The following is a 19,897-nucleotide window of genomic DNA, read 5'->3' as shown; positions in this document are numbered from 1 at the left end:
TCGTGACACGAGATTAATGAGAATAATAACAAAAAACATTTCACTTATATTATGAATTACTAAATTACGTATCTGGTCAACCATATGGGCCAACCTGAATCATCTTTTTAAACTCTGACTCTGATTTTTTCTTTATTATTTTATCCACTTTGTTGTGAGTTGTATAGAAAATTATGACATAATATGTCATAATTTAGACGTTTAATCTAATAAATATTCCCAAACTTTTGTCAGTCAAACCCATTTAATCTAAAATATTTGCTTTAAGAAACATCTGAGATTATAATTTAATATTTAAATATTTTAACAAAACATTTGCATGTTCTCATCTATCTGATGTTGGTTTATGGACTATAAGAAAAATTAGTATTTGTTTGTTTGTTTGTTTGTTTGTTTGTTTGTTTGTTTGTTTGTTTGTTTGTAGAAAATCGCGAAAAGCAGTTCGGGAAAATCTGATGTAGGCGCATCCAGTCCATTAGGTGGCGGAAGAGTACAGTATACATTTGTTTGCCAATCGTCATTAAAACAGAAGAAGGTAATTGCATGGTGAGCACCTGCTCCCAGGTTTGTATTGTTCATAAAAAGATCTGTTCTTGTATTATTATTATTAGCATGGCTCCACGAAGAACTAGAAAAGTCAGTCAGGATTCTGAAGGTCAGCCTGATTGTGACCAGAAGATTAGACTCACCAAGAGAAAGGAGCTGTTCATACAACAGTTTGAGAAGGAAGGTCAGTCATATTTTAAAGCCAATACATAATCTTTTCTTGCATATGTACTAATAAACCAGTTATCTTGCTTGCACCGAAACAGCTCAGGACCGGATTAATGAAATGGAGGCCAATCTGAACAAATTACTGGCAACTGTGGACCGAGTTTTCAAAATAGAGCTGATGAAAATGCCGCACTCGCTCCACACCACGCTGATAAAAGACCTAATGAATGGTACGACAACTTCACAGCATGTGTGTCCTTTCTGGACATTATTAATGTTATTTGTCTCTTTAATAATCTGTGTGTGTGTGTGTTTTTTTTAAAGATGATGACACGTCTGTGGGTGAGGTCACAATGGCACTAAAGGTAAAATGATTTTGCTGCCCTCTGCTGTTTGCTTAAAGCTGGTTGTTGTATCCTTTCTTTCTTCTTTTTTTAGAGTGCGTCTCCAGAAATTCGGAAACCCCTATCTAGAAAGCCAAGCAAAAAAGGTTCAAGGCAACTTCGTCACGTTGTTAAATTCAGCATTTATTGATTTTAGTTTAACATTTATTCTTTTTAGGTTTAAATGCCACAGCAGGGCATCAAAGGCCATCGGGTCAAGTCAAGACCGTTCTAGTGGATAGTGTAAAGGTACTGACCTTCCATTTGTTTTGTCCTCTTTGTGGGCGCCTAATTAAAAATTGATGTTTGAGCTTTCTCATAACAGAAACCTGCGAAGAAGACCCTGCACAACAGTAACAGCACTGGGAGTCTGAGGTAAAGCTTTAATTTCACTGAAACCCTCTGGTTTCTAACCCTATGGTCACTTTTGACCATTTGTTTTGAGTTTAATTGGAATGGTACTAGAATTTTTTTTTGCACCTGCTGAAAACAAGTTGTGGACATGATTCGAAAACCCTAAATGGTCTTGAATGGCAAATGTTTATAAAATGCCAAATACAGAGCAGTTCAGTTTTTCATGGTACAATCTACAAATCAGCCACGATAAATTAGTCTTTGATCATGTGTAAATGCATATCCAAATGCAAAACCAAATGCTAAGCAACTAGGGAAACTAGGGAAATATATATATATATATCTTAACTGGCATCTAGTAGTTACTTCGTGATATTACTTATCGTTTTATTGTCCTATCAGATAGTGCCAATCTGACTTTCTTTCTTTTTTTATATTAAAAATAAATGGTGCATACTTTAGAGGTGAATATTGTGTATTACCATGAAATATTGAAACTTAAGTAGAAAATTTCATTAAAAAAAGGTAAGCTTATTGTCTTTGTTCTTGAATGCTGAGGATCACAATTGTGATCTCTCTCTCTCTCTCTCTCTCTCTCTCTCTCTCTCTCTCTCTCTCTCTCTCTCTCAGTGACGAATACCAGAGGGTTAAATAATTGCTTTTGTCTACAATGGAATATTCCTAATGGTCAAATATAGTGGAGAGCTCACATTTGTATTTCTCTTTACTTTCACTGTCAGGTCTGTCTCAACTATCAGTGCAAAAAGAACCCAAGGACGGGTTCTCAAACTTAGTGACCAAGCGTTTGGTTTAGGGGGTAAATTTAGGTAAGGTCTCCTTTCTTGCTTGGTGTTACCGGTGTATATCTTTTCAGATCTGCATTTTCACAAAAATGCTGCTTTTCTTTTGACTAACAGACAAGCAAGTCGCTCTGTTGGTGATGAAATGATGGCTACAGCCACAATAGTAACTTCCCATGGAGAAGTGAGTGTATGTACGAACCATTAACAAGTTTTTGCTCATCATAGCTTTCAACAATGGTCCTTTTCTGCATTTTTAAGACACTGCTACTTTCTGAGGACAATAAAGATGACATCAGTGTTGAGCTGCTCGATGATGCGGCTGTAGATCAGATGCGAAAGATCAAGGTAAACCATTTAAAAACGGCATATTTTAAGTGGTTGCTTAAAGAAACACTGGAAATTTAGCATAACCAGAAGTTTGAACTCTTTATTGCAGGACCTAATGGACTATCTTTGTAAAAAAAGTGGGGCTCAATAAAACGTACTGATGTGTTTTAATCTGATCAGTTGGAGCCAGTGTTTTAATGATGTTTAAATGTAAATCAATAAATAAACTATTGTAAAGAGATGCAATAAAGGGATTTGCTTATGATTTTGTCTAGTATATGCAGTGTGATTTGTATGCAAATATGTAAAGACTGATAGAGGATGCCATAAATGGTTAACACTCGATGGTGTTAGTTTGCTTATGCATATTGTCCTGTTGTGAAGTTTCTCAGTACTGGAGTGATTTATTAAAATAAAAGTTAACTGAAATATAGGCTATATATTAATTGCCATCACTTTTCATTTAACTTTATGTACTAAAATAACAAACTGAAATTATATCTATAGAATTAAAAAGAGAACCTAATTCAAATGATTAACCTTTTAATACTATCTCAATGATAAAATAACACTGCTCAGTATACAGCCATTTAAATCATTATTTTATGCATGTAATTTTATGCATTTAACTTGATCAATTTGCATATTTTCATACATAAATATCTGGAGCTTATTAACGTAGCTTTGAAAGCATCACTGCTATGTGCACAACTCACCACACTGTTTGCGTTATGACAAATGACTATTTGTCATAACAAATGACTATTACTTTATCCCTCGGTTTCACTGACATGTCTTAAACCTAGTCCCAGGCTAAAATGCATGGTTGAGCTGTTTTAACTGAAAGCAACTTGAGCTGACATGCCTTAAATGTCAGTGCCATTGTTTTTTCTCAAGATGCACACCTGTAATGTTTATTTTTCTACGGCATGTTTATAAAAGCTATTTAAATGTCCTAATTGAACTAATCCCTAATCCTGGCTTAATCTAAGACCTGTCTAGGCACCTGAGACCCCTGGTGTCGCCCAACTATATTTCAGCACAGATATTGGGGTGAGCACTTTGAGTCTTGTGGCCAATACAGAGGGAAATCCTCTCTCTGGTGGTGAGATATGCTTTAAAATGATGCCATTAATGGTATTTTGCTGTAGTTAATCTCGGAGAGTTTCTTCTGATAATATGAATCCGCGTACATAAACTCCATTTCCCATACGCCCTCCGTCTTTACGCGTATCTGGCACAGTGCGTCTCGTGCGGGAATGGTGCTGAGGCAAATAGCCTACGCACGAGCGCATCACAGCCGTACGGCAACACCCTGCTCGTGCATGCGCCCGCAACGCTGCGCACTACGTTTATTACTGATTCGACAGCATATATAGCAACAACTTTTCTTCAGTCGCCGGTGCGAGGCGCTTATTTCGTACCTTTTTATTACTTTCCACTTCGGCTCGAGCACTTGTGCACCGGGTGATTGGAAAATGTACGGAGCGCGCTGACTGCTCCGCCTTAATGAGGATCTAGAGATATAGCCTACATGACATTGGACTCTGAAAAGGTCTGCGGATAACAATGAGCACCGGTGAGTGTGTTGGGAGTGCATCACGTATACTAATCTCATTACCTAAAAGCCCGGAGATTTGCCTGTGTGTCTGTACGCGGTGTAGTCTGGTGGTTCCACCCACCCATCCACCAGCGCTCATTATGTTGCAGTGCAGCCCTGTTGTACGAAATGCGTAATGTGCTGCTGTCCAAGGTGTATTTACTTAGGTTGTCTCGTTGCGTTTAACTGTGATCTAGCGTGCCCAGATGTTTAATAAGGCCGAAGCACCGTCTTTGTGTTTTGCAACCAGTGACAATGAACCCCTTAAGTTCGTAAGAACTATAATACAATTATTACTAAGGGATTTGTTGCATTTGGCTATTTTATTTTGAGAGATCTGTCTCTCTTTATCTAAAATAACATATTAAGTTTTTGTAAAGTCAAAAATTTACTTGTATAATATTTTAGTAACTAAACAATTGGATTTTGTCCTTGGATTTTTAACTGCAGTTTTAGGTCATTTTGGAAGCTCCTTAGAAAGGCCATTAACTTAACATAGCACGATACTTTGAAAGTAATGTAATAATAGAGCTACAGTAGGTCTAGTGTCATGTGGTAGTTTAAGTTAACAGTGGGGGTGTTGAGGAGAACATCTGGTAATTGGGATAATCCACAAGATCTCGGGTATTCGCTGATTTTGCTGTCAAGGTGTCAATACCAGTGACTTTAATCAATACGATATTTATACTAGCAGCAAGTGCAATTTTTTATGTGGAGAATGATGTTCTGCAACCTCATACCCTGTTCTTACCTGTGCATTAAAGGGTTGCCTAATTAAATTAAATTTTGTTCACAAAATGAACTATTTCTCTTTAGAAATGTTTTTCTGGAAAAGTACATTTGAAATACATTATGCATAATTTGGTTAATTTTACATTCTGTATAGCCTTATTTTCAGGTCAGCATGATGTGCCTTAAATTCAACTCATGTGAAACTGACGGATGTAGTAGCAGAGCAGTAAATCTAAATCACTAAATCGTGATGTGAGTGACTTTGGAGTGAAGCTAGTACACCAGAGCAGCAGTTCTCAACTGGGTTTGGTTCAGAACAGAAATTATTTTCGTATGGGACATGCTGTTCCAACACTTTTTTTGTACAAAAGTGAACATGTAAATCATTGAAATTAAGCAGAAATTCACAGCACAAAAGACTGTTTGGCACATTTTTTCCCCCTTATTGCAAGCCAGGGTTCCTACAAAGTATGTAAAAGTTGGAATGTGATTTGAGTAATATCCAGGTTTGGATAAGTATGGAAATATATTTGTGCTTCCAAATTATTGACCCTGTTTAGTTTCCTAAAATATAAAATTTAGACTTTCTATCATAAATAAACGTATCATACAAGCAGAGTGTTTTCATGGGAAATTGAGTGATCATTTAATTTAGCAGGACTGAATTCATTCAAGGCACACATTTTCATTACATGAAACAGGTCTAGTTTGAGCTTCATTATACAAATGTGTGTGTGCCATTCAGACCAGCAACAGATAAAAGAGTAAACTATTATCTAAATTAGACTGTACTTTGCTGTTTAGTGATCATGGAACATCAGACCACTTTTACAGTATGAAACTGATGCATCCGCAGTGAATATATGCAGGTTATAAAGTGTTTTAGGTTTCTTCTCATTATGCAAGTGCATGTTATCATTTTGAGAAAACCAAAGAAAACAAATTTACAAATGACTCTACTATACCAGATATAAAGTGAAAATAATGTTGTATGAACTGTTTGTTAAATATGGTCTGAAAAAATCTTTTGGAAGGAGATTTGGAAATTTAAGTCAATTTCATTGGACTTAAGTCAAATACATTTTGAAATGGAAAATGTGTAGGAACCCTAGCAAGTTAACTATTTGGCTAATGTCTTATTTTATAGTTTTAGTTATACTATCTACCAAGTAACAGATTAATTTGTGCCAAAAATACTGAGTTTGATGCATGACATGGCCTTTGTCACTGACAACAAAATATGTGCTATTCTCCTGCTTTTAAAAAGATGATAAACAATTATTTTGCTATTCTAAGCATGATCGTATGGTTAGTTGCGCCTCTGTATTAGGGTATGCAGGTTCAGAGGTTTGTTTTTAGATCCTTTCCTTTTTTGAAGGTATTTGGTTGCAATTAGACAGATTGTGGATTTTGTCTCTTTGAGGAGCTGAGCAGACTGTAAGATTTTTACAGCTGTTGGAAGCAAACAGAGAAATAGCTGACGATATCACTGCTGTACAGTAAGTCCCTGAGAAAGAGACACTAGTAATTAGCCCTGAAATCTAGAGTGGGTCTGTGACATTTTCCTTGTCCTGGTTTATTTGGACTTACTGTGAGAGCAATGGCCTCCAGCTTATTCATCAAACACCAGCTATGGTAGGGTCTAAATAAGAAGGCTCATTTTTCAAGTGAAGTGGAAGCTGTTTTCAGCTATTTAAGGTGCTTCTCTGATCTGCAGAAATCAGAAAGGAGACACAAATTGGATATCATATATATTAAAAAGTGTTTGAAATATACACCCTTGCCTTCTTCATGAACCATGCTGGTTTGTTAATTGACTCTTGGCAAGTTGGCATGCTGGGAGAATGCCGTTTCATCATCAGCAGGATTTTGAAGGGGCAGTTCAAGAACAGGATCTGTTGTTTTTAATACAGCATAACTCTTTCCACCATTATATTGTCTGCCATTTGTCATTTGATGTGCAGTAATGGTTTTAGACCGTATTATGCCACAAAGTACTTTACTTATTATTTTGGACATCCCTTCATGCATATGCCATGTTCACATTATAATACACATTTTTAAATGTACTATTCTTGGTACAAAACTTGTTTTTCCTGTGTAAATTGACTTTTGTATAATAACTAAATCAACATAATACATACCAGTATGTGAATGTGCATGTATTCATATGGAATTATTGGATGATGGTTTAAGCTGTTTAAAAAAAAAAAAACCTTCCCACATTCAGACCATGAAGCATTTGATATATGCTAATGACTTGATATTTGCTTTGAGCTTAAAGGTGTGATTTTTAGCGGCATCTAGTGGTGAGGTTACAAATTGGAACCAACAAAAGTTACGGTGGCCAACAGGCAAATGTGTCATCGTCTGAGACAGCAGAGAGTAGCCAGTTCAGCAATGAGGTTTCTTTACAATGATAAATTAAGAAATGATGTTTACTTAATTATTCAGTAAAACGATGTTATTGCGAATATTATTGTTACTTGTTCATCATTGTGTCAGTGTTTTATTCGCTGAACTAAGCTTGCTTCCTTGCACGAAGAGCAACATAGTAACAAAACGTGTTTGTCCGTTTAGGGCTACTGTAGAAACATGTCGTCGTGTTTCAATGTAAGGGGATCTGCGGTGTATGTAGATAGAAACTGCTCATTCTAAGGTAATACAAATATAACGGTTCATTAATTAAGGTCTTTATAAACCACTGAAAACTTCTTTTTCAAGGTAGTGAGGAAACGCGCTGTTTGTTCGCTGTCGGCTACGGTAGTAACTTGACGACACAATATGTCGACCGCCATAGAAGGGGGTGTCCGCGGTTATGGAGATATAAATGTCTCATTCTAAGGTAATAAAAACATAACGGTTCATTATGCAAGGTCTTTATACACCACTGAAAACATAGTTATGGATCTTATATTGCATTCCTGTCAATAGATCTTCAGAAATATTACACAATGCACCTTTAATTTTTACACAAAGGTAAGAGCTGTATTTGTTAAAAAGACCAGTTATTTGCGCTTTCATGCAAAATAGGCTTCTGTTTACCCATCGTACCCTAAAGGCAAGCTTTCCAGAGATGCCCTGCCACCATACTGGTGACTGTGTGTGTGCATATTCTGCTTAGTTTTCTTCAAACGCTCCAAATAACAGATATGGGTTGTTTTGTTCTCACATGTTTTGTACCATAGCCACTGCACATGCACAACAGTAATAAAACTCATATGATGACTTTTGCTTTGAACATTTTCATTATTTTATAGGAATGAAGCTCTGCTGAATAAAGTACTGCTGAGTCAGTGTTCATGAACAGTTTGCATGACACCCCAGATGGAGCTTCGTCTGGTTTCATCAAAATTTGTTACTGGCTTGTTCATGAGATACTGAAACCATGTCAAACCACAGGCAATTTGCGTGCATGTACTCTTTCCTTTATTTTACACACTTTGAATATCTCTAAATATATCTTCATCTGATCAGGCATGCCTCTCATCCCATAAGTCAAGCCTGAAACATCAGATCTTAAAAGTAATGGTTGTTTGCAGCTCATTTGGTTTAGCAATAAAGCCATATTGTTATTCAGAACTGTTTGTGCTATACAGGGTTTTTGAATTGACCTTCTTTTCTGCAGATTTTAAAACAATGTTCCAGTTTATATGTATGTGTGTCAGGGCTTAATTTTTCCAATCTTCACTTTAATCATGACAGTTGTGTAGATTTAGTTTAATTGTGCAGGGTAATTCTTTTTGCCCTATTATCTTGATTATGCAGGGATTTTTTGTTCATGTTGGTGGCATTTTATTTTCCCCCAAGCCCCTGTTCATTTCTGATCATGGTGTGCGTATATTATTGTGATGTATATTTGACTCTGAAGGGAATGTAACCGCAGAGTGTGATGATTCTCTAACCATCAGCCCTCTCATCCATGGAAACCAAAAGTGCTGAGGTTATGGAGGACACATCCAGAATGTAGCATCCCTGTGCTAAACTGGATTTACCAGGTCTGTATTTACTGCCAGTCATTGTTCTCCATTCAGAAGCTGTAAATCAGCAAATAGAACCGAAAGGACTGTCTTTTCAAGGATTTTTAATCTGTTTTTGTTAACTTGTTTTTGGTTAACCCTAGAAAAACTGCAGTGATAAATTCGTACAGTAAAATTTTTTAAAAACAATAGTTTTTGAATAACGTTATACATTTTTGCTAAAATAATGATTGTTTTCAGACAGGTTGTTTTCACTCCCCTGTCTGCCATTAGTTTTGCAAACAGATAGTTCAGCCCATAGTCTGCTTTGCTACAATAATATGATGCATTGATTGAGAAGAGTCATGACTGTTTCCTAAAACATCTTGAACATCTGTTGTTCGAACAATTTGTTAAACAATAGAAACTAGAAATAACTTATGCTAATTAACCATGCAGTTTGAGCTCAAATTGGCTGTAAAAAATGAACATGGGATCTTAGGGCTACTACGATGTACATTTAATATTTCTCTTATGACAACTCTCAAAGTGTTTGGCATAGTAATGGATATGACAATGTTGATAGATCTGCTATGCTGCTGGAGAGCAAGTTTGGGACTTGCTCACAGCAGCGTCTCGTGTATGTATTGGCAGTAGAAAGTAAGACATGCTGCTGCGTGAACATGAATTATCCGTACCAGGTGGAGCTGGGGAAGGTGGAGGGTTTCAAAGCGCACTACACTGCTAAGGCAAATGCTCACCAAGTATTTGAAGGTTGAGCACGTAGCTCATTAGCTACTGATACAACAAGAACCAATCAGCTGCGCCCTATAGAGAATGATGTGATGCAAGCATGTTGAGGACTTATTAGCCTGCGCCATCTAGAAATGTATGACATAACTTTGTATACATGTTCTCCACTGCTTTGCTTTGTATTCAGAAATTTGATTCAATTGAGGTTTCCCTCCATCACGAATTCCCCGGTGTACTGAAGCACATGCGCATATATTTATATATATGTGTCTTTTCAGTGTAATCAATCTACAGTGAAAAAACATAGCTGTAGGATTTTTGCTTTAAAAGAGTTTCCACGCTGTAATTGTGAAACACGAGACATTTCTAAGAAACGGCAAAGAAACATTTTAATTAAACACGAAATTCCAAGTAGAAATACTCAATTTCTTGAAAAAGGTACTGCAATAATTTTGACTTTTTTTTGTACTGTTTTACAGAATGGCTTAGTTACTGTTGTCTTCATAGATTTCAATAACCTAATATATGTTCTCACCCATAGCTGCATGTTTTGCTGAGATTTGACACCTGAGCACCGCTGCTGTGCTTTAGAGGAGTCTCGGGTTACGTGGAGACAGTAAAGGACTGCAGTAAATTATTCATAACTTAAATCTTAAGGGTGTCTGAGTTGGAGTAAGCGGAGTACATCCCCACCACTGTTTCTCTCTCTCTCGCTCTCTTATCTCTCTCCTTCTGTGGGCCCTATTACTCTCCATTAACTCAGGCAAAAAAGATAGGCTACAGAATGAAGTTGAAGTAAAAGTGCTGAAGGACTTTTAAATACAGATCAAAGTATAGAGAGAGAATTTGATCTTTTTTTTACACTGGCAGTCTTCGTGTGTGTGTGTGTGTGTGTGTGTGTGTGTATGCGTGTGCTATTTTCTTCCTGATGAAGTGCAGGGCAGGCTGTGCTTTGTCAGCTCTCTGTACAATGTCACCTACAGACAATGAATATGTTTATGTGCACCAGTAATGTGATTATTTCCAATAATCACAGTACGAACTTAATCAGAGTAAGATGTTAATATTACACGAGCAAACCTCTTCATTCTCCTTTACATGCAATTTTCATTATTCTGATTGTTCCAATGCACAGCGTGAATGATGAACTCGCATTCATGGTTGTTACTGGCCACGGTTTTAATCTACTTGCATAAAATGCAAAATGTATTGGATTTTTTCGGTGATGCCTAAAAATGCATTTTTGTTTTCGCCCATCAGTGCATTTTCATATTGTGCAACGTTGTCAACATGAACTTCCTTCAGCACCTCAAAAAATGGTTACAACTATGTGTGAGTGGAAAAGATGTGATTAAAGTGTTTACATGCCTGTTTAGTGCGATTAAAACAGGCATACGCCACACATTTTGGTTAAAGTGTATTTGGTTTGGTTATTGTGTGAAGTTTAATTGCAATATTGCCTAAATATCATTATAATCGCATTACGAGGGTGCATGTAAACATAGTCAATATAAGTTTCATCTAAAAAACAGTGTTCAAACACTATAATTCATAATATTTACTGTTTTAAACTCTCTCACACAGTCACTTAATTGGTACAGGATGGTTAGTGGGTAATGTATTTTCGGGGTTGAGGCAAAACATATTTTCTACAAAAATCATGTAGAAATTGAAATATATATGTTTGACCAAATATGTTAGATATGGAAACAAAGCACGTTTATGGTACATACTATATTTTTATGCACCAGAAGATTAGGCTATAACCCCAAATTTTATTTTTAAAAAAACTTAGTTTAAAAATTAGGTATACATATAAATGAAATGTTTATTATTTTATTTAACATGTAATATATTTTTTTTTTTTGTAAAAATGTTATATATATTCATAATTTGTTTAATTCCTGTATAGGAATTAATTATACATATTATTAATATTATATATTTTTTAAAATGTAATTATTGTTTTTCTTTATTGTTTTAAATAGTTTAATTCCTCTATAAAATTGCTCTATAGAAATTTCGTATACTGTACATTTACATGTTTTATTTTAGTGTATTGTGTTTTTGCTTTCTGGCCCATTTATAGATCTAAATTAGTCAGCATAATACGGTGTTGGGAGCAACTTGAGAGAAATTTCTGAAGATTAAAAAAAAAATCTGTTTACGAGAATATATCCAGAAGAGGTCTGTACATTTGGTTGGGCATCCTAAACAACTTTAGAGGTTTTGGTGGTTGGCAACTCTTCCGCCTCTGACTCTCTGACTATCCTGCTGTATCTATTGATTCAGTTGATGAATAGCCTGAAAATATCCAATAATGTTTGTAAGCATAATTGTGAAAATGTCACTACGTGAAGAAAATGCCCACGGCGTGTCAACTTTCAAAATAAATCATTTCGATGGGCAAAAAAAATTAGCAATTAGATTTGCACATGACCTCTATTTTTGCAAATCATACAAAGGAAATTATGTAATGTGTTTTCTTTTGAGGAGCTTGGCTGGCTCTTGCTTCTTTTTTTCCCAATCTTTCACCTTAGGACAATGCCTCTTTTATTATTATTTTTTTCCATGGATTGCCAGCCTAGATTTTCAGCAGTGTCTAAACAAGCATTTTAAACAGTGATTACAGAAACCGAAGCCAAATTGCAGCAAATTGGTACAGTAAAAATAAATAACCATAATTAATTACTTGTTTGGTCTTTGATTTAGTGTGAATCTTTAACTTTGTAATGTTCATGGCAAGGAGAAAAACATTTTGCACTCAATTCTAGTGAAGTATGCACTGATTTGAGAAAGCGCTGGACATTGAAATGGCCCCTTCCTTTTTTTGCAAAACCCTTTGACAGGTGCTAGCAGGCTATTCACAAGCCTGATCATTATTCAAGACTTATAGAGGACATGTGAGAGTGTGAGATAGCAGTATGACATTGACTCATGCTTCATGATTAGACATCAAAGAGTGAACTGTGTATAGAGACAGATCTGGAGTGTGAGTGAGGGCTCTTCTGAAGTGGAAAAGATTTTCGCCCCTCTGACCTCATAAATTCGTTAATTAAACAGACCGGTTGTGTGAAAAGTTCTGCGGTTCATAAATGCCTGTCATGACTCTATTCATATTTCAGAACTTTCATTAGAGCAATACATTCAAGTGTGGTCTTGCAGATGGAGCACTGATGATCTCAGATATCATAACTGTTGTTACAGGCATCTAATCCATCACAGTCCAGTCCTTTTCCAATGAAAAGTGTATTCAAAACGACTATAGGCTATAATAATAAGATATGATCTTGTTTTCAAAGATATGTAGTAATAAAAGTCACAAAATAAGGATTCTCACCGAGTCAGGTAGCAGAATGTGGCATTGTGGGATAGCAAAGGCTGTAAAGATCTAAATGCCACTGGATTCAGTTGGTCATTTTGATAGGCTATTGTTTGCCACTTTCATGTTTGGGACGTAAAAAAAATCATCATTATATAAAAAAAAAATCCATAGCCTATCTTTCCGGCCATGTAACTTGTCACAATAACTTGTCATTTATATTAATATTTATTTGAAGATAGTTATACAGTCTTTATTTTCTTTACTCTTTCGTTTTCTTTATTCGTATTTGGTAGAAACGTGCATTGAACTCATCACTGGGGGTTGTTACTTGTCACCACACAAGTTCAGTCCCTGACTAAATGCTGCATATTGTTGGAAATTTTACATAGGCCTATATGTAAACTTATATGTATATATACACACACACACACACACACTCTGTACTTTGGTCCATTCTCATGGTTTTGAAAATGCTTAATAAAAGTTGAGTTGTAGCCATCTCATGTTGTTATCAGGTTTTTATGCTGTTTTCCCAACTGGGCTGAATGATAGTCCATCTGCGTACCTCACACAGAGAACATACGGTGAACGCCCTCAGATATTTGGGAAGGGGTGTCATGTTTTTGACCGAGAAGCTTCTATTTATAATGGATTGCTTCAATAGCTCGAGTGTGTGCGCTGTCCTGTCAGGCGCTGAGGCGGGAATCATATGACATGCGTTCATTCCTGTAGTGTCGCGCGCTGTGTGTGAAGCGCATTTCTCCGGCGCTCGCGACGTGAGAAGAGCTCAGCATTAACATGAACCACACCGCTGTGCTGCACTGACTGAAATACTGTCGGATATTTATTCAGACAGCAGTCTCATTCTCTTATTTACAGAATAGACGTGATTACGCGAGACGATGCCTGAAGAAAAAGGTATGTTGCTCTTTTACGCTCTGGTCATAGCCTACATGTTATTTCAAATGGGGGTTGTGCCTCTTTGTCAATGGGAACCTGTGTCATTGATGCTATATGTCGACTTCATTGTAGTAATATCGAAGCATAATAGCGTATTCTAATATTATGATATTCAGTCTGTTCATCATCATTAGCCTATGACATTCAATTTTAATTTACATTTTCAGTAAAATTTTCATTCGGTGAAACAGCTGAGATTTAATAATGCATTCTGTGACAGTTAGCAAATGGTAATTAATGTATGGTGTTATATATATATATATATATATATATATATATATGAGAGAGGGAGAGAGAGAGAGAGGCTCTTCAAAAAATATATATTTTTTGCAACCTCAATCTATACAAAAAAGTTTATTTAGAGGGTTATCTTTTTTTAAAAAAAGAACAACAATAACAGCCCACCTAGAGAATATGCATGTCTTTGGCAGAAGGACATGCTGTTGCACTCCAAGAGCTCAGATGCAATCTGGCCTCCTTGGAAAGCAGTCTAGAGATGTTTTTGCTTGTGTGTGTGTGTGTGTGTGTGTGTGTGTGTGTGTGAGAGAGAGAGAGAGAGAGAGAGAAGGATAGTGAGATATATATAGGGGAGGGGAAAGACATACCGACATGCTGACACATAGTCCTTTTCTGGGTGGCAATTAAAGAGCATTTGATTGTTATTAGAGGTTTGCATGTCTAGAAAAAGCCAGGTTTTATTTTAATTGTCATGTTTAGACTACCATGATGTCTGAATAAGAAAGCAGGTAGTTAATTGATTTTGAATGAGTTCATTAAAATTGTCTATGTGCAAAAATGATTGATGAATTTTGAGACGGTTAATGTATATAGCTGATTGATTTCCAATTAATACAGTATGTGATATAGGCTAATACATATTTTGTAATTGAGCAGTATCCAGTGACAAGGCTGACTTTGTAACTGAAAAGCACGTTTATCCATTTAAGCCGATAATCTAAAATGGCCAAATAATGTTTAATTCAATGCCAGGTCAGTATATCAGTCTATAACTAGTTGCAACATGTGAAAGGATTTATGTGTGTGGCCATCACAGGGACAAATGCAGTACGGCACTGGACACTTTGAGATTACAAAGCAACTACACTTAACTGCTGGGTAGGTCTGTCACTTTCACAAGGGTGAACACATTCAAGTCATGATATAACTGTTGGAAGAGTCTCAGAAGCTGCAGATATACCCATTGAATGTGGTGACAGTAAACAAACTCTCTTCCTCTGCTTCGTCTCTTCACTAAACAGATCTGGAAGAAAGATGGAGAAATGAAATATGACAGGTAGTTGTTTTCTTTGCAGATTTTCAATTGGATTTCTAAAGTTTGATTCGTGCTACATTTAATGGTGACTCAGAGGTACTTTTGTTTCATGTGTCCTTGCGAAATTGGTAGATCAATAAACATAAGTGCACAAATATAATCTGTGGACTTGAGTCTTGGATTTTATCTTGACTTTTCAATAGTAGGACTTAGATTAAGTGCTTACAATCCATTACTGTGGTTTCTGTTCTGGTCCTCTCAGGCAGAAAGCTGCTAAAATGGAGTTACCTCTGGTTGGCTTAAAATGGGCACTCCATACTTGCAAGCGTGTGATTTGCTTTAAAATCCTTTAATCATCCTGCCATGTCGGAGGATCATCCACACACACACACACACACACACACACACACACACACACACACACACACACACACACACACACACACACACACACACACACACACACACACACACACACACACACACACACACACACACACAGCTGCAAGCCTTGGGGAATGAATTAGTGATTTAAGTTTCTTGTAGATTTAAGTGTCTCTTGAAATATTTGCTGGGACTTCTTCAAATTCTTTTAATTTCATTGGATTTTTCCTCACCAGTGCACAGCGAGCTACATAGCTGCATAGTGATGTACAGTATATACTTGTCTGTGGAATTCCAAGTTATGCTTTTACGAAATGTGTTGTTTTATACAATATATTTATCAGGTATGCACTATATATCAGTGTTGTATCAGCCGATATTAGGTATTTCTCTTTATTTCTTGTCTCATTTTTCTCTCTGTATATCTTTCTTGCTGTCTGGATATGTGCACAGCCTATAACCTTTTGACATTTTAGACTCATTACATTTTGATGATTTAAGAATCACCAAAATCTATCTTTGACCATTAGGTCATATTGAGGTCAAGATGTGATGTAATTTGATTTCATGAACCTGTACACTTCAGTGGGAGTGAATGAGATGAAGGTGATGCAGAAAATGTGAACCTCCTCTCAAGACTTATAGTAAACAGGTTTGACATGCACAGTGTGATCTTTGAAGAATGGAGGTCTTATATAACTATAGACATATACTGGAATATTGAAATATGCTGCAGTGCATGAGAGTAATATGATGACTGTTCTAGCATTCAAAAGCTTTCTATTGCACAATCTAACCCAAAAAGCCACAATTGCATTTGCAAAATAATAAGGCAAAGTGATTTTTGGCTAGGTGAGTGGCAGAGGGATTCTGCGGTGGAAATCCGAGCCCTTCAAACACACAGACATGTCAGCCATGCCTATGGACCTCGAGCAGAATGTAGCAGGTCATGATGGAATCCCCACGGGTTGAGTAGATGCTCTATTTATGGAGAACCTGCTTAAAGATGGATGACTCTCTGTGTAAAAGCAAGTCTGTGAAAGTATGGTGTGTGTGTTTAGGGACACGTAGAACAAACTCCTCCCTTAAGATGACCTTTAGCTGGTTGTGCTTCCAGAGGTTTTGACGATATATGATGTGGACATCTGAAGAGCGGGGTTTGACAGTGATGGGGATCTTACTACTGCAGTACGGCTTCTTGACTGTATTCCTTTAACCACAGATCTTTGGCTCAGGTTGAAAGGAATCATGAGACTCAGAAAACTCATCAGAAATGGATAGTGATCCACCCTGACTTCTCAAATTCTTATCAGAGGAGATGTGATTAGGCCTATAAGATTCATTCACTGTTTTCTCTCTTTTATTGTGATGTGGTTTGCTAGTTTATTGAAGTCTTGTGCTTGCTGGCACCATGATCGTCTACACATGCAGTATATGGGCTTTTCACACTTGACAGATGTCGTCACATGAAAGCTATAGTAATAGTGCACCCTTTCTTTATTCTGCAGAACAAAGAATAAAGTATTTTGAAAATTGTCTTTTTTTTTTTTTACATACAATGGAAGTCGATTGTTTGGACCAAAACAAAAACATTCTTCAAGATAATTGACTGTTTGACAATCTCTGCCTCATTTGTGTTTTTAGTCACTGTTCAAAATGTTTAACTTATTTCCCTCAGATGCTGAAATTAAACACACCTTGTTCTGGGAGGTAGAAAGCTCTTGAGTGTTTACTGAGGTAACCTTTGAGACCGTATTAATATGATTTCATGAACATGTACATTTCAGTGGCAGTGAATGAGGTGAAGGTGGTGCAGAAAATGTGAACCTCCTCTCATGAATAATATAATAGAAAACAGCTTCTACATGCACAGTTTGATCTTTGAAGAATGAAGGTCTTTTATAACTATAGTCGTGTTATGCTACAGTGCAAGAGATAAATATGATAGGCTGATGTTTTTGATTGGCTGTTTGTTGCCATAACATTTAACTCCCTTTCAAAAAGTGTGAAATTGTTGCTTTACCTAGTATTATTTTACAACTAGTATTAATTAATATTATGAATTAGCTTTGTTTTTATATTTTCATTTTTCATTTTAATGTTAGTTGATGTTTTTTTGTTGTTGTAATTTTGCATTAATTTTAACAAAAAACATTTTTAACTTTACTCAGGTCTAGCATCAATTTTGTCATTCCTGTCTTCATGGGTCTTTGTTTTTCCAGTAGTAGCTAGAAAGAACCTGGCATTCATTAAACGCATTGACCTCTTTATGGTTTATGGGCCTTCATGCTTGCTTTTCTTTATTGAAAAAAATACCTTCTGCTAAACACCTGTAGAACTGTTTATAAAAACACTGTCAGTGTTCATTTGACTGTAACCTCAAATGATTAATTCATGTATAAATCATTACCATATACCATCATCTTGAAAAGTGAGTTTCCATAGTTGTGTTATTTAAGGTTGGATTATCGTAAATTCCCAGTGTTGTTTAACAACTCTACCTGATCTGTGAAAGCAGGATATAGCTTGAGCTTTAAAGGGGTCTTTAAACATTTCCAGAATGCAGTTTCTGAGGTCCAGCACCACAAGAATCTCTCTTAGGATCTATAAATGTTGATGTAGTTTAGGTTCACAGAGGTATTTGCGTCAAGTATAAATGAAATGCTATGCCAACTGGAGGATGACTGGTACAAGTGAAAGGAATTTACTGTAATACATCCTCTGAAGGCAAGTTGAAGTGAGAAACCAAGTAGGGCTGTCGCGGTGAAGGAATTTCCCTTGCGGTAATTTTGAGTTGCTCAATAGCGCGATATGCGGTTTTACCGCCATTTATTTATTTATATTTATTTGTTGCTATATAAATACGTGTTATGATGTGGTCAGCATACACAAAAACAATGTAACCAATGTAACCGAAACTAAACAGCGTCTCTGCGCATTGAAAGACTGTCACTCAGCGCGCAGTTGTTACGCCGTCTTTGAGTGAGTCATTAAACCGCTCATTCAACGAAAACGTTCAAAAAGCTGATTTCTTAAATGATAGATGTAATGAAACAAGGTGCTAATTATTGTTTAACTTTGAGCTCCACTTTTCAAGGCTCAGCTGGCCAGCAATGCTTCACTTTTGGGCAAAGCTGAAGCAATGCTTCACCTAATAGAGACCAATGGCATTGATTCAATGCGTGACTCGCTGCTTTCTCCCCACGGCTTCCTCGCGCTGTGTAATGCTGACCAGCGCTGACGCCATTCATGGTAAATACCCATAAACGTTAAAAGGATAATAGCCTAAGACAAATATTTCGCGTTCCTTGGAAACGGCAACCTTTTCACGAATATACATGACTTGACTTCAAAGACAGACGCAGGTAATCTCACGCGCTCAGTCGATCACATTCACTGTCTGTTTAGGCTTAAGTCCAAATCCACGAATCCTCTGTACAAATCACCATGATAAACAATCTTGTTATCATTATTAACTTATTTAACATTCAATACACATGGTACGAACCACGAAGGGTGGCCTATGAAAAAAGAAAACGCGGTTCGCGGTTGCTGCGGTTACTTGCATTCCTCTGCGGTTGGCCTGTCAGTAGAGCGGTACTGCAATATTGCGGTAATCGCGACAGCCCTAAAACCAAGTGCAACTTTAATTAGCAAAACGTGATCAAACATAAAACAAAGGCATGACGAGGCATGGAACTCAAACAAGAACAATCGACAGGGCTACCAACAGTAGTTACATGAAAGAATCAATAATACTAGACAAAGACACAGGGCAAACATGAGGGCTTAAATACACAAGACTAACGACTAGACAAGGGACACCTGTGAACCATGAACCAATGACAACATGACACATCAGACAAGGGAACACATGACAGGATCACATGACTAGAACACGTGACATAGCCCTCCCGACGCCCAACAAAACCAAAAAACAATAGCTCAGGAGGGTGGAGGAGGTCATGGGGAGGGATGGAGGGCCAGGCCCGTGAAGGGAAACGGGACCAGGACATGGCAATGGTGGGCCTGGGCTGTGGAGCATGGGCAGACCTGGGCCGTGGAACGGCGCCGACACTCCAGGAAGCCAGGGCGGAGCCTGTAGTGCAGGGGACCAAGGAGGAACCGCCTCTGAGGCCTTAATCGGGTACCTTAATCAGGCTTGGGAGGACTGACATGAAGCTCAGGATCGGCAGGCATGACGTGAAGAAGCTCAGGCTCGGCAGCGGCCATTACAGGATGAGGCTCTGGTGTGACTGCGCTGGCGAGCGGTGTGAGCACTGGAGTTGCCAACATTAGAGTGGGCATGAGATGAAATGGCTCAGGCTTA

The 19,897-nt window shown here is 37.2% G+C and overlaps 2 protein-coding genes across 16 annotated transcripts in view; both read left to right on the top strand.

Annotated features, from left to right (window-relative positions):
- The first annotated feature begins 525 nt into the window (after window positions 1-525).
- cdca9 (cell division cycle associated 9) lies at window positions 526-2,846 on the top strand. The gene is made up of 10 exons (XM_077200967.1): window positions 526-730; window positions 813-944; window positions 1,039-1,079; window positions 1,153-1,204; window positions 1,276-1,346; window positions 1,423-1,472; window positions 2,192-2,278; window positions 2,369-2,435; window positions 2,513-2,599; window positions 2,691-2,846. Exons 1-10 carry the CDS (start codon window positions 544-546, stop codon window positions 2,730-2,732), a joined length of 816 nt encoding a protein of 271 aa, XP_077057082.1. The 5' UTR covers window positions 526-543; the 3' UTR covers window positions 2,733-2,846.
- A 974-nt stretch (window positions 2,847-3,820) lies between these two features.
- The window catches only part of ablim2 (actin binding LIM protein family, member 2), a 75,504-nt gene continuing 59,427 nt past the window's right edge, over window positions 3,821-19,897 (top strand). For 3 of the 15 annotated variants that reach the window (XR_013194453.1, XR_013194446.1, XR_013194441.1), the window contains exon 1: window positions 13,705-13,868. The gene's annotated coding sequence lies outside the window, so the exon portion shown is untranslated. Of the gene's footprint in view, window positions 4,161-13,533; window positions 13,869-19,897 lie in introns of those variants that run through there. The other 12 variants (XR_013194459.1, XR_013194447.1, XR_013194463.1 and 9 more) reach the window with 11 other exon arrangements.

Source organism: Siphateles boraxobius, unplaced genomic scaffold (assembly GCF_051911475.1).
Source record: "Siphateles boraxobius isolate OS27281-9 unplaced genomic scaffold, OSU_SipBor_1 46, whole genome shotgun sequence".
In the NCBI taxonomy this organism is placed as follows: domain Eukaryota; kingdom Metazoa; phylum Chordata; class Actinopteri; order Cypriniformes; family Leuciscidae; genus Siphateles; species Siphateles boraxobius.
Note: the sequence above shows the minus strand (reverse complement) of the source record. Positions and strands in the feature narration are given on the sequence as shown.